Below are 21768 nucleotides of genomic sequence, written 5' to 3'. Positions count from 1 at the left end.
AATGCACGTGAATAAAGTTGGGAAGATTCCAGGAAACTATAAATATTAGTGCAATAGGAATTTTTTGGGGTGAAAAAGACAGGTTTGGGGAAATTTTAGAAATTAAGAGGACCATGGAAGCAGCACAGGGCTACAGAGCAGAAGGTCTATTTCCATAGAATAGGGGAGCTGGAAAGTTGCAACAGGTCCATTTCCATAGAATGAGGGAGCTGGGAACAGCAAAAGGTCCATATTTACAAAATAAAGGAAGGAAGCCCTTCATCCAGAAGGAGAAGAAGAAAGCCCAAAGGGAATAGGAAAACAATAAGGAAGGAGGGGGGAGAACGTCCATGTCCCATGTGAGGTTCGACCTTGAGCTCAGGAGTTACTATAGTAACCCGTCCAAGGGAATAGTGACCAATCAGAGGGGATATCAAGGCACAAGGATCTGCAGCCAAGCTTTGTAAGCCACAGGGAAAAGGAACTCAGTAGGACCCTTTCCCCTCCCCCACGGGGGAGTCTGTACTTGTTCCTCAATAAATCTCCACCTTTGCTATACCATCTTCTGTCTGTGGATTCATTCTTCGACTCTGGCAGACAAAGAATCCGGGACATCCTGCCCAGTCCAAAAATTCTGCTTCATTAGTTTAGGTCACAGAGATTACAGGTCAGTTTTAAAAGTCTGTCTTCTAACACTATGGTGTTATTTTTATGATGCATTTTTAAAACATAAAGGTAAAAAGAGGAAGGCTTACAGTGAAGTAAGGTAAAGAAGTCACCTCCACGAGCCTCGGAGCAATACAGACAGCATGGGGTTGTAAGGGTTCAGATGAGAGAATTAAATGTAAATTAAGGATCTGCTATTGTCCGTCAATGCAATAGAGTGGCACGATCACTCATGACTGTTTGCTCCCTGGGCATGTTCTGGGCGAGGCCAGGGGGCTCTCAGATGGGGCTGCGATTCAAGGTCAATACCACGCAGCTATGAACCCAGCCTGGAACCCCCTGGATGGGCTAAAAGGGCACTGGTGGAGTGAGTGGCTGAAGGGCTCAGGGATGCACACTTGTCCGCCTCTGCCTCGGCCCTGCCTGGGGATCTGTCCAGCCACTCTCTGTTTGACAATGGAGATGTCCGGAGCTGTCCTCTGGACCCTGTCCAAGCTTGCTTCCCCAAAGCAGTCAGAGGCCAAGACTTAGCCTGCGGCTCCTTCACAGCACCAGTCGGAAATAACCAGGGAGGCCTCCTACAGACGGAACAGGAAGCGGGGAGGGGGACAGAGACAGTTCCGGGGTACAGCAGGGATCCTCCGGGGTGGCTGGAGGACCCCTCCCGCTGGGGGCAGGAGGACCACGGGGCCTCCCTGCCTTGGAGGTCAACACACCTGGGCAGGTGCCCCCTTCTGCTGTCCCTGGCTGTGAGGTGAGGGGCAAGCTAACCTCCAGCGTCAGTCAGTCCCTTATTCTCCCATAAGTGGGGGTAACCTGTACCTGCAGGCCTTCCCAGGTGGGGTTAGAAATGTAGAAAAACAACATCATATCTACTGTAGCCAGGTCTAGCAGCGCCTCTGCAAGGTGAACCTGGGCTGTACTCATGTGCATCGCACAACCACCCTACCAGGTGGGTGCTGATTCTTTACTCAGAAGAGAGGCTGGGGGGGGGGACTGACGAGCCTGCCCTGAGCTGCCCTGCTTATGAGTGGGGGGACCCCGTCTGCCCCGCAGTCCTTGGCACTGCCCTGCGGCGAAGCCTGGCTCAGCGCTGGGCCCAAAGCAGATGCTCAGGAAACGGGGCACCCACATGCCCGTGCCGCACACAAAGCCGTGCCTTCGAATAGGCGTTAGGCACCGTTCCCTCCCGCAGCAAAACAGCCGTGCGTGCCAACACAATCAGAACAGATCCCTCCTGGAAACCACTCGTCAAACGCCAAACAATAGTTGTTTTTCTCCAACCGGTTCCCCCCCTCCCCTGCGTCAGGGTTTTGGCCGCGGAAGCCACTGCTCGCTGCAGACGGCGGCTCCTCGAGCTCAGCCCTGCCAATCCTCGCAGACAGTCACCCACCTCGCGTCCAAGATGCCTTCATACTCAGACAGCTGCCTCATAAAGCCGGCGTTGGGGCGCGTGATGCTGCGCTTCTGCTTCACGTAGTTGTACGCTTTCTCCAGGGGCCAGCCGAATTCCTTCATCGCATAAGCTATGACCGTGGAAGCGGAGCGACTGACACCCATTTTGCAATGTACCAGGCATTTAGAGTGGTTCCTCCTGGCGGGGGGGAGAGTTTTAAAAAAGCTGGACTTCGTTCTCTCTGGTTTTACACACGGACAGTTTTAGACCCTGACGTTATGTCATTGCCCAAATGCACATATCCACACCCCCTCTAAAGGAAATCGCTTCCCTGCGAAATCAATTAGCACACAATGGGAAATCAAGATAAACCTCTCCTTGCCCAGCAAGTTTTGCAGGAGAGCTCAAAACCTGGGCGGGCTTCCGGGACGAGGTGGGTATCTTCCCACATTGCTGGGATAGGCTCGGAGACCAAAATCCCTTTTGTGGGAAGCAAGTGGGCAGCGAAAGGGAGATCTGTAAGAGAGAGTTCTAGATACACAGCAGCTAGAGCAGATGGAGACGGGAAACGGGTTACTACAGAAGAACGGGGTCAGAGAACCGGACGCCGCAAGGCCCTCGGGAGACAGGAGGTCAAGGAGCCAGGGCGAGGCTAGCAGCGCCACGGACTTGGCTGAGACAGAGAAAAGCCAGGGGAGGATGGGGCCCTCGGTTGTGAGGAGGCAGTGCTGGCCCGGGCGCGGCTGACTGAACAGACAGGACAAGGCCATGGCAAGGCCAGACACAGCGTTTCTCCGGCGTTGCTGGCTGGAGCACGGGAGGGAGCTCCGGGCTGGAGCGCTGCTTGCACGGGAGGCGAGCCCACCTGCCTGCCTGTTTACGTTAGGAGGAGCCCGCCTGTCAGTGGAGCAGGCTCATTTCTCCTACCTCAGGCTTAAAATTATCACCAAATCTCAGTGCTTTTTTTTTTTTTTGACTTCTGGTCTGCAGTCTACCCAAGGAATGCAAACTATGAGGACACAGGGGAAGAGCAGGTTACATAGCTTTGACCTGGAGGGGTGCAGAGCAAGATGGGGTCCCAAGGGGTCCTCTCTTTCTGTTCTGACTGCATAAGGCAGAGCTGTTCTGGAGAATACAGTGAGGACCAGAGTTGCATGAAACCGTGACGGGCTCACGGTCTGTTCCATTCTGCTGGGACAGGACAATCGCGCTAGCTCCGTGGGGGAAGGCAGCCATAGCTCAGGGCATCGCCTGAGTAGACTTCTCTGAGGGAGCAGTCCCAAAGGTGCTCTAAGTCCACATACAAGTGGCCCTCCCGTCTCTCTCCTTTGGCTCAGCGACTCCCTCGGGCAGAGCCTCCCAAGAGTGTCCATGTGGTACTGGATTCTTAACTGGAACCCGTGCTGATGATGAAACGGGTCAAATGTCATAACCGATGATAGGTGCGAGAGAACCAGCTCATTCGGGCCCCCACCTGGAGATCAACAACTCTGAGGGGTCCTGTGGTCTGAAACCAGAGGGCCAGCAGACACCCAGACTCCCTAAGCCAGGAGGCGTCTGTGTCCAGGGCTGTCATTAATTTCTGCCCACCCGGCACCTGCCAGTTTCTCCCTCAGACCGGTTTCTTTGGCTTCTCCGCCCACTTACTTGGCTTTGTTTATGAAGTGGTACGCCTCGTTCCAGTGGGCAAGAAGGTCTGTTGTCTCTTCATCATAGACTCGGATGTTATGATATGCAAATAAGCCAGGGAAAAAATTATCTATTTCTCTAGTGACATTTAAGATGTAGTCAACACTGCAATGACAAAAAAGAAAAAAAGAACACATTTGGAGAACCAGAAAGAGGAGCTACGAAAAACAAAATAACAAAAAATTGAACAGAGAAAAAAAAATCAAATATGTATTATTAAAGGGCATATGTTTTTATGGTAGGACTTCTGTTTTTTTAATAGTAATTTTTGGGGGTATTTTCTAAATGCCCTCTCTATGATGAGAATGTATTATATTTATAATAAAAACCAAACTTCTTTATAAAAAACTTATAAAAAGAAAAAGGTTCAAAGCATTGCTAAGCAATGTTAACTCTGGAAGGTAGATATATATTACTTAAATGCATTTTTACTAGATGTTCCGGTTAATAATGTGGATTTTTTCAATAGCTAAAGTTACACATATGTTGATAGATATGCGATTTGATATGTATGCTATTTTGTTGTATCGCTCCTTCAGATGACCACTTGTTCCAATCGATGGCACACGCACTTTCTGAGCAGCACTTCAAAACGTATGAAGAAGTGGGAACTTGTGTCTCCAAATGGTCTGCCTCAAAACAAGAAAAGTTCTATTGGGACCGTCTCCACAAATTACCTGAAATATGGGGGAAATGTGTAGCTAGTGATGGACATTACTTTGAATAAAGCACTTTTGGTATTTCTCTTAAAATTATCATGTTTTCTTTGATTACAAAATCCGCATTTTTAACCGGTTAATAGCTAATCTGCATTTAAAAAAATATATATTTTATTGCTTTTTTATAGAGAGGAAGGGAGAAGGATAGAGAGTTAGAAACATCATCAGCTGCTTCCTGCACACCCCTACTGGGGATGTGCCCGCATCCAAGGTACATGCCCTTGACTGAAATCGAACCTGGGACCCTTCAGTCCGCAGGCTGATGCTCTATCCACTGAGCCAAACCTGTCAGGGCGCTAATCCGAATTTTTAACTGGTATGGGGATTAGCTATTAACTTGTTAAAAATGGGGATACTGGTTAAAAATGCGGATTTTGTAACCAAATAAAACACGATAATTTTAAGAGAAACATCAAAAGTGCTTTATTCAAAGTAATGTCCATCACTAGCTACACATTTCCCCCATCTGTCAGGTAACTTGTGGATACAGTCCCAATAGAACTTTTCTTGTTTTGAGGCAGAACATTCAGAGACCCAATTTTCCACTTCTTTGTACGTTTTGAAGTGCTGCTCAGAAAGTGTGTGCGCCATTGATCAGAACAAGTGGTCATCTGAAGGAGCATGGTCTGGTGAATACGGCGGGTGGGTTAATACATCCCGGGCAAAATCTTTTAACATGTCTTTAACTGGTTTTGAAGTGTGTGATGGTGCGTCATCATGAAGCAAAATTACTTTGCTGTGTCTTCTGGCCCATTCTGGCCGTTTTATGATCAAAGTGTGGTTCAAATTGATTATTTGTTGTTGGTAGCGATCAGTATTAATGGTTTCCCCTGGTTTTAGAAGCTCATAATACACCACACCTTCCTGATCCCACCAAATGCAGAGCAGTGTCTTCTTTCCGAAGCGATTTGGCCTTGCAGTCGACATTGATGGTTGACCTGGATCAACCCATGATTTTGTGCGTTTGGGATTCTCAAAATAAATCCACTTTTCATCACCAGTCACAACTCGATATAAAAAAGACTTTCTTTCGTGCCATTAAAGCAACATTTTACAGATGACTTTTTGGTTTTCCATTTGTCTTTCGTTCAGTTGATGTGGCACCCATTTTCCTTCCTCTAAAATTTTCCCCATTGCTTGTAAACAATCGGAAATTGTTTGCTGAGCATTGTTTAATCTTTCTGCAAATTGTTTTTGAGTTTGACACGCATCTTCATCCAATAATGCTTGTAATTGTTGATCTTCAAACTTTTTCAGTTGACCTGGACGTTCTTTGTCTTTCACATAGAAATCATCACTTTTAAAGCGTTTAAACCAGCGTTCACAAGTATCTTGAGATGGAGCTTCCATAAGCTTCCTGAAGTATACGATAACTTTCAGCAGCACTTTTCTTCAAAATAAAGTAATGAATTAAAAGTTCCCGCAAATGCTCTTTTTTTGGCACGAAATTTGACATTTTTAAGCGTAAAAATATCTATGATGTTAACACCTTCAGCAAATTTGACATATAAAGTTTTGAAGCTTGTTATCAATATAATGAAATAGCATACATATCAAATAGCATATATATCAACATATGTGTAATTCCACCTATTGATAAAAATCCGCATTACTAACCGGTACACCTAGTAAACTCAGTCTCAAAATTCATAACTATTACAAGCATACAGAGACTTTAAGAAAAAACAAAGTCTCCACTTTTAAATAGTTAAAAAGCAGAATATATTTGTCCATTACTTATGTCCTTGGGAACTACTTTACATCCTTTTTAAAACAAGGCAGGCCATAAATAAATAAATAGCTGGAAGGGTCTGCCGACCAGGTTTTATATGTCTCTAAACTTAATACTTATATTTCTGGAAGGCCAAAGTAATTTCAGGAGGTTGAAAATATCTCAAGTAGATTTTATAAGTGAATACTTAACAAATGTTTTTAAAAAATACCTTTAAAATAATTTACTTCTTCCAAGCAAAAAAAGAAAGCATAAACAGTATCACCCTACACTTTAAGAATACTTTCTATTGAGAGAACACATCTTAACCAGCAGTTCTAAAGATATATTTTAAGATTTGTTTAGTCTTGATTTTTAAATGCAGTAATTCAAGGATGTCATCATGTCAGACCCACAGGACAGTGATTTTGTGGCTGTGTTGTTGTTGTTTTTTTTAATGTCCAGACATCTGTTCTTGAAGGTCTAGATTTAAAGATTTTTTTATTCCTGCTGCTGGGCATTTCTCAGACCAAGGCAGGCATGTTTCTGCCCAATGCTGAGTATTTAGCTCAAGGTTCCTTCCAGGCCCAAAGGTAGAAGCTCAGATAGAACCAGCAGTGGCCCGGGGGTCAGAGGTGCTGACTGGCCAACAGCTAGGCATGTCCACACCGGGACTCTCAGCAGCTCTGCAGGGCAGTGGGCCGGTGGGAGGGGGCTCGTGGCCCTACCAGCACAGCATCCAGGCTGTCTATCCCACTGGACTGTGATTTAGGACCATTCTCTGGGACACACACACCATCACACAAACCCCAGGAAAATCTAAACCCACGAATTATTCAGGAGGTGGCATTCTGAAGCCCATCTGTGTAGCTATGCAGATCAGCCTGGCTGCTGGGGTGCAGGCAATTACAGGCACAGGCAGGTAGCACGGGGCTGGACCTGACCTCGGGGGCAGAGCCCAGGTTTCTAGGCTGCTTAGAGGGACAGGGGAAGACAAGGGGAGCAGACTCACCCCGAGCCCTGCAGCTCCTCCAGATTGGATGCATTCCATTCAGAGCCCTGGGGGACAGATCACACAAACCCCCGTGAGTGTCACACGTCAGCCTCAGACTGCTTACGGGATGCGGGATGCTAGCCCTCATGGTGATGGCGAGTACACGGGCCCCTGGCCTCAGAGAACAGAGGCATGAAGGCAGGCTCCCAAGGCATCCACAGCACAACAGGGGAAGGGCAAGCTCAGGAAAACCTGTCCCACTCTCACCACGTCCTTTCCTGAGACTCCAGCGGGGTCCTCTCATGGGAGGCAGTGACCTCCGACCTCCCACTCAGGAGGAGGCACTTTCACAGACCTCTAATTACAGCAGAACTCTGCCTACCTTTTCCGGGAGGTTTTCTGGTAATATTAGTATCCTGACCCGGAAATTCCACTTACAAAACCTTACCCCAGTGAAATACCCGGCATTGGCACAGAGATTTATGTACAAAGATATTTAAGGTTATTCACAACAAAATAGGGTAAACAGCCCAAAGGTCCAACAGGGAGAAATTAGTTAAGACAAATGATGATGGATCCACATGATGGAGCCATGAAGACAACTCATACTTTTGTAGGGTATTTCACAACACAGGGAAACACCACATAATGACAACAAAAAATTAAAGGACACAAATCTATGTAAACATGAACAGCATGGTTCTTCCCTTTTCTTTTCCTTTTTAAAGAAGTTACACATGCGTTAAGAAAACCCAGAAGATAGAAAAATAAATATACCAAAACGCTAACTGTGACTACTTCTAGATTGTGAAATTAGGAGTGCCTTTAATTTTCTTCTTCAGACTTACTTATATTCCCAGCTTTCTATAACATTTTAATACTTAAAAAATGGTATTAAAAAAACAACACAAACCCTCCGTTTCTGAGCATGCAAAAAACATGGAGGGGAAAAATACAAAGGAAAAAAACCACCGCTTTGCTCTTCGGAAATGCAAACAACAGAGTCGCAAAGAGCAACAGCCCTGCGCAGTCAGTCTCCCTATGAACTGCTTTCCCAGAGGGCAGACCCCTCAGAGGCCGGGGCCTCAGGGACCTGCGGGGACTGGCCACGTGTGGGTGCCAGCTGGATTTTCATGTTGGAGGGAGAGGCTCCAACACAGAAATTCCTTTGGTATCTCTCATGGAAAAAGTGACATACAGCACCAACCACACCGAAAAAGAACTAGCGCTTCCCTAAGCCTGTGAGCGTTCTCTTGCCGTGATCGCCACCTAGTGGGCAGACGGGCTGGCCGTGCCGTGTGCTGTCTCCACCAGGGAGAACCATCAACTTCTCAGGAGATCAGAGGCCAGCGCTGCCACATAGCTTTCATCTAGATACGGGCTTTACACCCACACATTTATATGCATCTTAACATGAAATATGTAGGTAGACATCTGTAAGTACATTAAATACGTATATTTAACCCATTCGCTATCGCTCACGACACATACGTGTGGAGGACCATCAGGCCGGGGAGTGGGACCTGGGCCCGGAGGGGGCGGACTTTCATTACTGTGCTGTGCTGCCTCTAATTTTAGTAACGTGCCCTCTTCTACAGTCTCTGACTTTGAAAACTTGCCAGTTGCCTTCTATGGAGATTTACAGCTTTAAGCAAATCTGAGTGAGCGATGGAGGCTGCCTCACTGGCCTCTGCAGACAGCCACGGCTGCCTGGCCACGCAGAGGGGAAGCTGCGCTCCAGGTGTCTGTCCAGTCTGCCTTCCATGCTGTTTCTCACGTCTCGGGACTCCCAGGCATAATTCTGGGGTTTGGTAAGCACGCTCCCTTTAGTAACTGGGGGTTTTAGCCTGCAGCCCATTTGGAGGTATCTGGATGGGGCCTGTGCTAGTCCCCGAAGAGGGGATGGCAAGAGTCTGAAAACGGTTGCCAGTTAACGATCAAACAACCCCCCACAGCCCAGCTGTGGCAACATCGCAAGCATCCGGCTGGAGAGCAAACCACGAGGCTGCAGCCAGAGGAGGGGGTAGGGGGTTCCCGTAAAAGTCAGGATCGAAGCTCCAGTAACTCTGGTTTCCCCCTCTCTGACCTGCTCTAAACAGCCAAGGTCCGATTTATGTTCCCCAAGCCAGACCCCGACGTGGGCTGAGTCTCTTACGAGATAAAGGTGATCGAAGATGAGGGAGGGCTTGTCCATCTGTCCCAGGATAAGTAGCATCTCGTTGTCGATGAATTCCTTGAATTCTTTCAAGTTACAGTTCATCTGTTTCTCCAATTCATTACGGATCTGTGGAGTGGGAAACATTAAGAAAAGCGATTTGTTAAAGAAGACAAGTTGTCACCCCCAAAGAAGTACATTCACAATGCAAACTGAGGCTGTTTTCCAAAAAAAGTGGGGTTTTTTTGCATTTTTTGTGCCGGGCAGCGCACAGCGTGGGTGGTGGGAATGCAGGCTACTCTGCCTCAAAGTAAATATGACACGGTTTCACACAAGGAATCTGATTCCCAGGAGATCTCTTCTGAGTGGAAAGCACTTATGCCTTTACAATTAAATATCAAACACATCGCCGTGAAAATTCCAAGTCAGTTTCATCTTGCTTTGGAAGGTTTCACAATATGATGTTGTATATTATTAATAAAGAAAAAGATTGTATATTTAGAAATAGCCATTTCAACCTCTTAGATCTACCTTGGTTAAGCTGTTATTAAAATCCATTGCATTCCTTGAACCAAAAGCAACTGGGAGGGAAATGTGACCAGAGAAACAGCAAAAGGCAGAAGGAAAGCAGTCCAGGGTCAGCCACCTGCTGGGGAGGCGATGTGGGGCAGAGAGGGTGTGTACGGGAACTGCTTCCTGGTGCAATCTATGGGTCTCGTGGAATTCTCACTAAGGCCTTACAGGCTGAGTGAGCCCAGGAAACTTGCCCAAGCCTCACAGCGGGCACGTGGCAGGGCTGTGCTCTTTTCGCCAAGTCCTGCAGGAAAAAGCCCCCGAGAGCCGGTGCACCGCCCGGAAAGGAAGGCTGGGTCTGGGCAACAGGACAACGGAGGCCCCGTGGCCTTGGCCCGCTGAGAAGGGGAGCGCTCTCTTACTTCTTTGGAGGTCACGTTCTCTAGGTCCTGGCTCATCATGATGCTGCGGAGCTTGGCTTTGATGAGGCGCTCGGTCCTCGCGCCTTCCGTTGGCCTGGAGGGAAAGGAGGAAAGTGCAGAACTTTATACAGGAAGCCTGAGGTCGGAGTTCACGGAGACCCCGGCGCTCCTGGGATAACCAGAACGTGGCTTGGGTCCACAGAGGTAACGTCTTGGTGTGTGTCCTCAGCAGGCGGGGGAGAGGGACAGAGTCTGCGCTGTGTCCAGAGCTCCCTCACACAGGAGCCAGCAGTGCAGCAGGCCAACAGGGCACACGGGGGCTGGGACGCAGACATGCAGTCACATCCACATTTGTCTATAATTTCGAAAGTGGGATGTGGTCGCAGACCTTCCACAGACCACCCACGGGCCACCAGTCAGGGGCCTCTGCATGAGAGGCGGGCTCTGGGAGAGGTGGTGCCACCAGAGCTGGTGTGACATCGTGGGGACACAGTCGGGCACAAGGCGGGGTGGGCGGGGGTGAGGCGGCACCCCACTCACTTGTCGACAAACAGGGCCGGGGAGTCGGGCCGCGTGGACTCCAGGTCCTGCATGGCGTTCCACTCGTTGATGCAGCTCTGCTCGGAGCCGATGCAGCTCTCGTAGTAGGTGGCCCAGAGGAGAGCCACGCCCCCGGGGAAGTAGTTGTGCCTTCGTGCCACTTCGCAGGCCTTGTGCAGGACCTGCAGGGCGGACCTGGGGGGGCGGGGGGGAGAGGGTCAGGCCCGGGAGGCACCAGCGTGCTGGGTGTTCCCCTCAGCAAAGGGTTTTAAACGGGGCGGGGAAGGCAGGTCATACAGGACTGGCTACTGGGGCTCCCAGCCTGCCAGGCAACACGGCTAGTCTCCGTGACACACGCGCTGACCCGAGAGCAGATAGAACATCCTTCCCCTTTCCCAACAAGGAAACAAAAACTTGCTCTTCCTCCCCACCCGCTGTTTCACACGCCGTTTCACAGCCCACTGACTCGTTCCAAGGACTGAGGTTACTTCAGAGGCCGTGGGCATCTCACACGCAGGAGCTACAATTAGCCTCACCGTTGGAAGGGAGCTCATTACTGGGTAGCAGAGACCTCTTACAGCTTTCTGACAGCTTCCGACCCCCTCCCATCGATTTAACAGCTTAGATCTCCTAAGGAAACGAGTTCTAGAAAGTCATTTTAATGCAGAATCCAACTGAAGGAGAGGTTTGGGAAGGTGGTGGAAGAGAAGGAACAATATTAAAAATGTATGTTTTAATGGTCAACTCAGTCATTCCTGTTTTACTTCTTTTAACAAAAGGATGGTGGAACGTTTCTCAGCGAATGGGGTGCGCTAGGTGTGGGGGAGGGTGGAAGCGCGCAGCCCTGGGTGGAGGGAGAGCCAGCAGAGAACGCTCAACACGGGGTATAAGGCATGGCGGTCCGCGGCCCTTTCCCAACGGCACACGGTCGTAGGCTGGTTGAGGGAACAAACTTGGGCTGGGTATTTGTGAAATTTAGTTCTGGTTCTGAAGTTTTGGAAAAGCACGAGGGCCTATTTTTTTACTCGCCTGTAGAAAAAGAGATTAAAAAAAAAAAAATCACCCAGGGACACAGAACATCTGGGACACCTGGAGAATGACGGTTTCATGACTTCCCCCAAATGACCCTGAACTGACTGCAGAGTGAGCAGACTAGTAACAGCGAAGGCCATGGCAGACTCCTGCAAAACTCGCGCTGTCCTGGAAGGAAGACTGGGCAGACGTCTTCTCCCAGGCGCCACCAGCTTGCTCCTGAGCCTTTTCCAGGTTATTCGAGACAGGCCGCGAGTCTGCTGCATGCGCGGGTGGTACAACCCTCCAGGGGTGAGGAAGGCTCTAGGACGCGTGTGCCGGGTTCGGGGAAGCTCTGGACGTGAGTCATTTTGCCTAACGCAGCCTCGAGCCACGGGGACCTCATCCTTAAAGCAGAATGTTTGGGAGGCCCTGCCCCTACCCAGGCCCCTGCACGCTGTAGAAAGCACCTCCCAGCCCAGCACCCCTCGGTGTAACACGTGGCTTTGTTTTGTGTTTATGGCCACCTCCCTCCACAGACTTTAAACTCCATGCGGAGAGGAATTATGTCCATTTCATGCCTCCCAAGACGCTCAGTGCCTACAGAGTGCCCTTCCCTTCATAGTAAAAACTGAATGCCTACTGTGTGCCAGGTACAACGAGCAGGTGAATTCATGCTGGAATGACATCTGTCAGGGGGGACTGTACATATATATGCAGAAACAACGCACCTTCCGCAACAGAAATCGACCAAATTAAAAAGTCGCCAAAGGACAAACCAGACATTTTTCCAAAGAAGATATACAAATGGCCAAGAAGCACATCAAATGATGCTCAACATCAATTAATTAATTAGGGAAATGCAACCAAACCATAATGAGGTACCACTTCACATCCATTAGTATGAAAAAAAAAAAACACACCACCCCACCAGACAATAACAAGTGTTAAATTAACTAGGATGTGGAGGAAGTGGATCCTCGTGCACTGCTGGTGGGATTGTAAAATGGTGCCGCTGTTGTGGAAAACAGTTTGGTGGCTCCTCAAAAAATTAACCATAAAATCATCATGTGATCTAGAAAGTCACATGATCATTTCTAGGTATATATCCAAAAGAAATGAAAGCAGGAACCACAAACAGATGCTTTGCTCACCAATATTCACAGCAGCTCTACTCACAACAGCCAAATGGTGGCAACAACTCCAAAGTCCATCAATGGATGAGTGGCTGACCAAAACGTGGTATAGCCATGTCATGGAGTAGTATTCAGCCATGAAAAGGAAGGAAATTCTGACACATGCTACAGCACGGGTGCACCTAGAAAGCATGATGCTAAGTGCAAGATGCCAGAGGCAGGGACAAAGGATTCCACTTACACGAGGACCCGAACAGGCAAATTCACAGAGACAGAGAATAGAGGTGACCGGGGGCTGGAGGAAGGGGGATGGGTGTTTGTGGCTAATGGGTACAGAGTTTCTGTTTGGGATGGTGGAGAAGTTCTGGGGATGGATGGTGGTGATGGCTGCACAACATTGTGAACGTACTTAATGCCGCTGAATCACACACTTACTAGTGGAAATGGTGAAAGTGGTCAATTCTGTCATGTAGACCTTGTCATACACACAAAACAAATGTACTCCAAGCAGGGGGTTTTCTAGTCATGCTGTCAGCTGGGACTCTATTTCTAAGGAGCTGAAAGTCCCTAAAACCACACTCACCACATGGCCTGGACAGATACGGGCTTGAAGACGTGCATCCTTCCTGCTGTGCTGACGCTGAAGCCACTAAGAGTGAAAAACAAAAAGACAGCGCGGTGAGAAATCAGCCCCTCCGACCACACCCCTGCGAGGCGGTGGGGCAGGCCCTCCGGGGACACTCTCAGGACCAGCGTGCCTCATGCTGTCTGATGAGGGACCACCGGCTGGCTGCATCAGACAAGGGCAAAGATGGGCTCTCCATCCCGGGAGACTCGTTCTCAACCCCACAACGCGAGGTCTACCTAAAGGAAAACCCCAGCACAGGGAGCGAGGCGACAGCATTCGACCCCCTCTCGTTTATCCTTGGCAATGGCCCAACCCACCTGCGGTGTCCCATCAATATGTTTTTTGGAATTGCACAGAAAATATATCAATGGAAGACGAAATTTTAAAAAGGAAAATATTACCATAGTCCTTTGTCTTCAAGAAATCAAATGTTTATTTCTCCCCGTCCCGTCTGAGGCGGCATAACCTTTACTGCCGGAATCCTAGCGGGGACAATGTCCCATCCTGCCTCCTTCCAGCCCTCGCAGAACCCATGTGTTCCCCTGGGGGCAAATGTATGAAGAGCCCGATGGCCCTTTCTCTCATCTTCCAGCCCAGGACGAACTAAATGCTTCTTCCTCTGCAGCCCCCCGTCGGTTGTCCCTGCACCCCCGAAACGGTGAGCTCCTGCTGTGTCACATTTATCTGTGAGCTTTCAGGGACCAGCCCCAAAGGGAGGGCACATTGTGGGTATTCTTTGACCAACGACAGGTAAATGAATGAATGTCCGCTTACTGCTGCTCTTGAACGTCACACAGCAGTGATCTCCTGTAAGGTGCTTCTGTGGCTACGTCATGACCCAAACTCCCCACACAATGACCAGGATGTCCCTTTCCTTGTGTGGCTCATTGGGGGGCAATATCACTTCTCTTGATGCAATAGACACGTCATACATGTGATTCTTTTGCTAATGATTACCCAATGATGCCCAAACCAGCTCGCGTTTCAGAGTTTACAGTGATTAAAAGAACCTTTGAAAGAGAACTGCTTACCCGTCGCCATCAAGGTGGATTTTCGTGTCGCTCCACAGTCGGAGAACCATCCCAATGGTGCAGCTTTTACTACGGAGGAGGAAAGGGAGATGTCTAGGGTTAGAGTCACATTATCTGTGACCTGCTTACACACGGACTTCCCTGTGTCTTCACCCAGCCCGACCCGGCTCCAGCTCCCGGGTGTGTCCCTGGGAGTTGCTTGTAGGCTGTGAGTAGGGACTGTTCACCACTGAATTCTAGAAGACATGGGTCTGCGATGGCCCCACCAGAGGGAGTTGCCTGTGACCTCAGCTTGGAGACAGTCACGGGGGGCTCTGACCCCATGGTTTGATGTGGTTGCAGTTTCATAAACACCAGGTCTCAGCGGCAGCTCTCGGGAAAAGGAGCAACCAGCTGACCACACCACCCCACTGCAGCCGGGGTGAAGCCGCCGATGGCTGGCGCACTCCTGGCGCAAAGCCATGCGCGCTCTGGGGGACACAGACGAGTGGAGGCAGCCAACCCAGGCTCCAGTCCTGGGGTGAGGGGGAGGGCAGCGTGCCAACACCATTACTGGAGTTCCGTGCCAGACCTGTTTCTGTACCTTTTGTGCAGCTGCTGTTTCAGAACCAGCTTGATCTGCTTTTATTTTGCCCATCCTGACAGTGAAACGATACTTCAGGGACTGGCGCCGCTGGAACACGCCGAGGGAACGAAAGGGCTTATCACAGGGGCTCCTCAGATTCTTATGAACATTCTTCAGGAATTTGAAAGCGTCGGCTGTGAGGAACCGCTGTGACTGTGCCAAGACCAGCGCCACAGCCTCCAGCTTACATCTCTGCTGCCACTTAGCAGCCCGCCCAGGGAGTAATGTGACGAGCGTGCGACTGTGCAGACAGGGAGCCCTGGGCACCTGCGACCCTGCCCCTGCCTCCAGCCTGTCGTGTTGGCCAGTTCTCGTCCCACCCTGCAGTCCCCCCCGTCCTCGATGGGCTGATGACACTTCCTTTGCAGAGCTGCAAAGTAAAACTTGTGCTGAGACCCAGAGCTCCTGGAACTGCTCGGCTGTGTCAGCGCTGGGGCGAGGCAGGGCGGGGACCCCCTCAGAGCCCCAGACCGACACATTCCTTCCCCTGGACTTGCCCAACTGCCTGCTTGTCCTCTGAGACCTGGCTTAGCCACTGCACGTTCCAGAGGCCTTTGGCATGGCCCCCCACACGTCTCTGCATCCCTGAGCCACCCCCCAGCATCTGATGATGGCTCTTCTTCACTGAGCTCACAGGCTCTCTGAGGTCAGGAACTGTGTGTACTGCTGCTGTTACTGCTGCTTCTTGTTTACCTGGGCCTTGCCTATTGCCTCATACACAGGAGAATGCAAACTGTTTGCTTAATGAATGAGTAGATTAATGAATGATGACTAAGGGGAGCCCATTTAATCCAGTTTTAACAAATCCAGGCTTTGCAATGATCTTACATGTATTAACTTATCCTGGATGTAAGAAGAGCCATTCGCCTTCATTTCACACAAATAATAGGGCCTGTGATACACCGAACTTGGCCTCTGGTTATTGGGACATTCCAAACCTCTCTTTAAGCCTCTGACCCAGGACCGTCTCCAAGTTTGGGATTCCGTGGGACAGCAACACGGATAAGGCACTCGACGCACTGCCTATCGAGCACATGCTTCTCGGACAGGCCCGTCTGCTTCACTGGACTGGCTCCTGCACTGACCGGGTGTCCACCACAGCCGTCACCTCCTTCAGGAAGCCCTCCTGGCTAAGTGCCCTCGTCCAGCGCGCCCCAGTGGCACCCAGTGTTAGACCTCCAAGCACAGTGTAACTTTCTTTCCTCTCAGCAGGCCCTGAGCTCAGAGCAGAGACTGGATCTGGCACAGCGCCGCACACAAGAGCGGAAACGCCGTGCCCTGCTGCTCCTGGTCACCCCGCCACCCACCATCGCGCATCCTACCGTCAACTCCCAAGGATACAGGGCCATAGAAATCTTTTTCCCGCAGCAACTCCTGTCCCATCAGACTCACCTTTCCTTACTGGAGAAGTCGACGCCCAGCAAGATGCTCTCCTCCGTGTCCTGGCGCCCGCTGCTGTCCACCACCACCATGTACCGGACGCGTTCCGCCCAGGCGCTCTCCAGGCGCACGGCCTGCACGGCAGAGAGGCGTTCACGGCCCGCCCTTCCGGGTCGTGACCCCTTCCTCCGCCCAACCAAGGTCAAGGACATCTGCTGTCTACCTTTCCCCCGTGAGCTTAGGCATTAAGGTGAGATTCTCAGGCATAGGAGCCGCATCTCATTTATACCCCAACACGCGGGACAGTGCCTGACGCAGGGGGGCCCCTCCCCAAGTGTGTTAAATGGGTGAATAATAAAATCCAGACGCTGAAGACGCCGACTCAGCACAGACTGACAGACTGACAGAGACCCCACACATCCTTTCTCTGGACCCTCTGGGCACCGAGGAGCAAACTCCGCTTTGGCTTTTGTGAGCAATTTGGGAGAATTGGCTAAAATATAAAAACTCACATGCTCCCCCTCCCCCCACCACCCACCCGCTGCTCATCAGTAATTCCCTACCAAATTTCACAATTAAAAATTAAAACTTGCCACTCTCGTCTCTTCTTACCAGCTTGATTCTATCTTCACAACGCAGAAGGTTGATCATCACTTGCAGATGCTGGGGCAAGTCACCTATCGGACCAACAAATCAAGTTCACACAGTAGGAAAATACCGTTGGATTTAGAGGAAGGAGACATTTTATACAGGGTGAGCAAAGCCTGAGCATCTGCTTTGCCGTACGCATTACCGTTAAGACATAAACAATGGTTCAGTTCCTATCAGAGCAAAGCCGATAGCAAATTCAGAAATAAAGGTTCTGTTTATAGCTTTATTGTACCAGAAGTCACCGTAGGTAATCATTATAGCGACCATACCGGAGGAGGTAAGTATGCTACCTGAGTAAATGTTAAATTCCATAACCTCCAAGGTACTGGTATGTGATGCCCATTTTAAAGATCAGGAAACGGACGCTCAGAGGTTGACTATGACGACACGGTCAGTTCCAGAACTGGGATCAGAAGCCAGGTCCTTTCCCCACACCATACTGCCTCCTTGTGTAAAACAACTGTGGTCCTGGCTTTAGATAGACTTAAATCTTGATTACAAATATCATTATGTGAAAATATTGATTGGGTCTTGGTGTTTGCTATCAATTGTAAGATGCAAAATTCTAACCCCAGCACTCAGATCCGAAACGAGGCTGCATGACGCGAGGTTAGACAAACAAAATGATCCCAGTGACAAGAACACTGGCCCCAGTGGCTAGCTGCTTTCACCTGCTGTCCGGGGTCAGAGGTCTTTCCAGCTGACATTCCATGTGTGTGCTGCCCATCCCAGAAGTACCGGGAGTGCTGCCCACAAGTACGCTTCCTCGCGTCTTCTTTCCAAACTGCCTTTGGTGTCAGAGTCAATCGCCAAAGAATACCAGTGTGTTTACTTCATAGGCATTCCTTATTTGTTTGCTTTCTGAACCTAAATTGATACTAGGTTTGATCCCTAACTTTACCGCTTCCCTATTTCCTCAAAACAAATCCACCATTAAAAAAGAAAGACTTTCCATCTCAGGGCGTGCCAAGGGCTCATAAAGAAATTCCCCTAACGAGGCTGGCTGGAGCCCTCTTTGCAGTGTGAAAGGAATACATCCTGTTACAGAAAGTTTCCAAACTAGAATTAAAAAAAAAAACACATTATCACCCAGGGGCCTAACACCTGGAGACAACCAGCGACTCGGCTTTGTTCTACTTGAAGACCAGCTGAGAATCTCTCTCTGTTGGCCCTGGGGTTCCCTGGGACCCTGGCTAAATAAAGGAAGATCTCACGCATTCTATCCCTGGGTACCCTCTTTTCCCAACTATGCGCTGCAAGAAAGTGGGGGAAGGATACACAGTTTGGACACATGTTGCTTAATAAGGCTAGGCAGGCTATCAGATGCTCATGTCAGATGTGTTACTAAACTGTGTCTTAGCAAAGTTTAATAATTACTATTTTTTCATTCCACTGTCTTTTATAAAAACAGATTTCTTTTTTCTTTTGGTATTATAGAGAATGTGGGGATAGGGGAAGAGAAAGAAATTCTCCAAATGAGAGTTGTCCAAATGCTCGGAGAGGTGACAGCAGCCCCAGACTGGGTACAGAGCACCCCAAGGTGGCTGTTTTCAAGGGTACAACACCTGACTATAACATATGCTGGTGCATCTGTTTAAAAAGTCCTGCTTCGCCCTGGCTGGTTTGGCTCAGTGGACAGAGCGTCAGCCTGCGGACTGAGGGGTTCCAGGTTCGATTCCGGTCAAGGGCATGTACCTTGGTTGCGGGCACATCCCCAGTAGGGCGTGTGCAGGAGGCAGCTGATCGATGTTTCTCTCTCATCGATGTTTCTAGCTCTCTATCCCTCTCCCTTCCTCTCTGTAAAAAAATAAAATATATATTAAAAAAAAATAAAAAGTCCTGCTTCAACTTAAAATATGCAGCTAACCGATAAACTGTAAGTAAGACATCTTTACATCCAAACCCAGGGCTGCCGGCCCCTCGCTTGTCAGGTAGACACCACGCTCAGAAGGGCTGCTTGCTCCCCGCGCCACCTGGAAACCACGCCTGGCGTGCCTGCGCAGAAGGGGCTTCTCCCTGACCAGTCGTTACAGCCCTGGTCCCACTAGTGCTCTGGCCTTGAAAACCAACACATGGCTCACCCACCACCGGGAACGCGAGGTTCCTCCAGTGGCAGAGAAAACGAGTTCCGACGTCAGAGCATCGACTTACCTGCGTGCTTGTGGGGATGCTGCAGGCTTCGCTGGCCTTGAGGGCTGCTTCCCTGTTGTAAGAAGAGGGCTGCTCCTTTCACCATGAAAAAGCTCTCACTTAAGCTGGGAAGAATGAAACCGGAGCGCGGTTAGGCTGGAACTCAGAGGAAAATGGGCAAGACATGCTACAGGGTTGAAAAGCTGGGGTGCGGACAAAGAGCACACAGAGTTCAAATGGGATAAAACAGCTTTTGGAAACATTTCACAGAGCTGTCTTCCCGGATCTTTGCTACAAGCTTGCTGCCGGAGGGTGTGCAAGTGGAAACGACGCTTCCGCTCAAATACCCAGGTTCTATGTGGGCTCTGCCAGGACCGAGAGCCCCCTCCTGCAGGACATTGGAAAGGATCTCACTGTGATACAACAGCCTCTAAAAACAGGGACCGAGCCCTGGCCGGTTTGGCTCAGTGGATAGAGCGTCGGCCTACAGACTGAAGGGTCCCAGGTTCGATTCCAGTCAAGGGCATGTGCCTTGGTTGCGGGCACATCCCCAGTGGGGGGTGTGCCGGAGGCAGCTGATCGATGTTTCTCTCTCATCGATGTTTCTAACTCTCTATCCCTCTTCCTTCCTCTCTGTAAAAAATCAATAAAATATATTAAAAAAACAAAAACAGGGACTGACTCTCTGCTGAGGGCAGGGGGTGCTTCTTTCGTAGCCTTGCTGTTGACCTGTTTCTAATTCTGAGTCTTCTAACAGCTTCTCTGCTTCTTGCTGCCTTCCTTCGATGGAATCCAAGCAAGAGGAAGGGGCACTGTCACCATCTGTTTGCATCTTAAGGGAAGTTGAGTGGCTGTTGACCTGGGATTTAACTTAGGGAAGGGTGCTGTGCCCACTGTTGCTGCAGGAAACCTCAAGTCTACCCAATGAATTTCTCAGCAGAATGAATCTTTGGTCTTTTGTTATTTTAACTACCAAAAACAATAATATTCAACCTATAACTTAAAAATTTGCAATGAAAACCTTTTCAAGGTTTCCAAATGCTCTAAAAAAACCTTTAGCTTATGCAGAAATTAAAACTGCATAAAGTGGTAGACTGCATTATCTATTTAATTACTCCCAATTATTCAAAAATACTGTCAACTCTGCAAACTACCCAAAAAATACTCCAAAATTATTACCTGTTTTATGAGGGGTTGGACTAATTATGATTATCCTCTTTCTACCTCTTAGTATCTTCCCAATCTTCTACATTGAGCAAATATTAACTTTTTTAAATGATTATTTTTGTTTGACTTTCAAAAGTAATAGAAAATATGTACGTTATAATGAAGAAAAAAAATTTATTCTTACTAATATTTTATGAAAGATCACAAATTTTATAAACTGTAAAAATGATCAATTCTCTCTTGAGCAACCGATTAATATATAAATGGTTTGAAAGGAAAATCTCTTAAGAAAATGCGGCACTTTTTTGGTTTTAACAGAGAGCAAATCAGTTCCTGATAAACACACAACAACGTCTTCGGTCACATAAGAAAGCAAGGTCACCTCTGCCCCAGACATCCCCTGTGAGTAAACCTTCTAATCCCGGAATAAGAAAGTCAGCTACGTCTAACAAGTAACTCTAGGTGCTACGAAAACTCACCACACAAACTAGCAAGTAAGCCAGCAGATCCCGGAATCAGAAACGGTTATCTTCTAGAACGCAAGTCCACAATCCCATCTGCTAGTTCTCCTGGTTGAATTCCCATGCTAAAAATAGGGACTGCTCAAATATCAAATAGGAAGGCTCCATCTGCCTCTCTCATTGGGGCCTCTGAATTGCTGATAACTGGCTTTACAGATTTTGTAACACCAATACATCTGTACAACTTATTTATGATCGCGAATGCACTGCCAAGCCATCCTTCCCACCTATTCGTCATATTATTTGTGCTGCAAGTGACAAGTGCTGAGGAGCCCAGTATTCTAAACGATGGAGGAAACGCGAGGCACCCTTCCTTCGCTGTCTCGCTCTCACCCATGGGAGGCAAGAGGCTCTTTGGCGCCCACCTGGCCCGTCTGAAATCCAGGCTGTCGTATTTCAGCAGGCGGCAGAATCGCCCAGCACTCTCCCACCCTCCTCCTTTGTCACCCTCTCCTTCCTTAGAATTTCACAACCAACTTTATTTTCAGAACTGTTCTGTTGCAGACACAGATCACTCACTACTGATGCTCAGTGGAATCTGGAAGAGCCGCCCAAGGAACTCCAAAACCCACGAAAGAAACGCAACCAGCAGCGCATCGAAGCAGCTGGGGAAATTTTTTGCAAGGAAACATCAGCCCCTTTTGTTCATGGGTTTAAAAACAAAACAAAACAAAAAAACCGACAACCCCAGAAAAACAAAATCC

At 48.9% G+C, this 21768-nt stretch overlaps 1 protein-coding gene across 1 annotated transcript in view; it reads right to left on the bottom strand.

Annotated features, from left to right (window-relative positions):
* SSH1 (slingshot protein phosphatase 1) overlaps positions 1-21768 on the bottom strand; it is a 50853-nt gene that overhangs the window by 7030 nt on the left and 22055 nt on the right. Inside the window, exons 3-13 of the mRNA XM_080650752.1 lie at positions 19398-19501; positions 17208-17272; positions 16608-16729; positions 14591-14659; positions 13515-13580; positions 10785-10979; positions 10245-10338; positions 9310-9438; positions 7173-7219; positions 3689-3835; positions 2039-2239 (exon numbers count right to left, since the gene is read on the bottom strand). Coding sequence (XP_080506878.1) covers positions 2039-2239; positions 3689-3835; positions 7173-7219; positions 9310-9438; positions 10245-10338; positions 10785-10979; positions 13515-13580; positions 14591-14659; positions 16608-16729; positions 17208-17272; positions 19398-19501 — 1239 coding nt within the window. The remainder of the gene's footprint in view (positions 1-2038; positions 2240-3688; positions 3836-7172; positions 7220-9309; positions 9439-10244; positions 10339-10784; positions 10980-13514; positions 13581-14590; positions 14660-16607; positions 16730-17207; positions 17273-19397; positions 19502-21768) is intronic.

This window comes from Plecotus auritus (assembly GCF_963455305.1).
Source record: "Plecotus auritus genome assembly, chromosome: 13".
Classification (NCBI taxonomy): Eukaryota; Metazoa; Chordata; class Mammalia; order Chiroptera; family Vespertilionidae; genus Plecotus; species Plecotus auritus.
The sequence above is the reverse complement of the archived record's forward strand: the minus strand, read 5'-3'. Positions and strand labels throughout refer to the sequence as shown.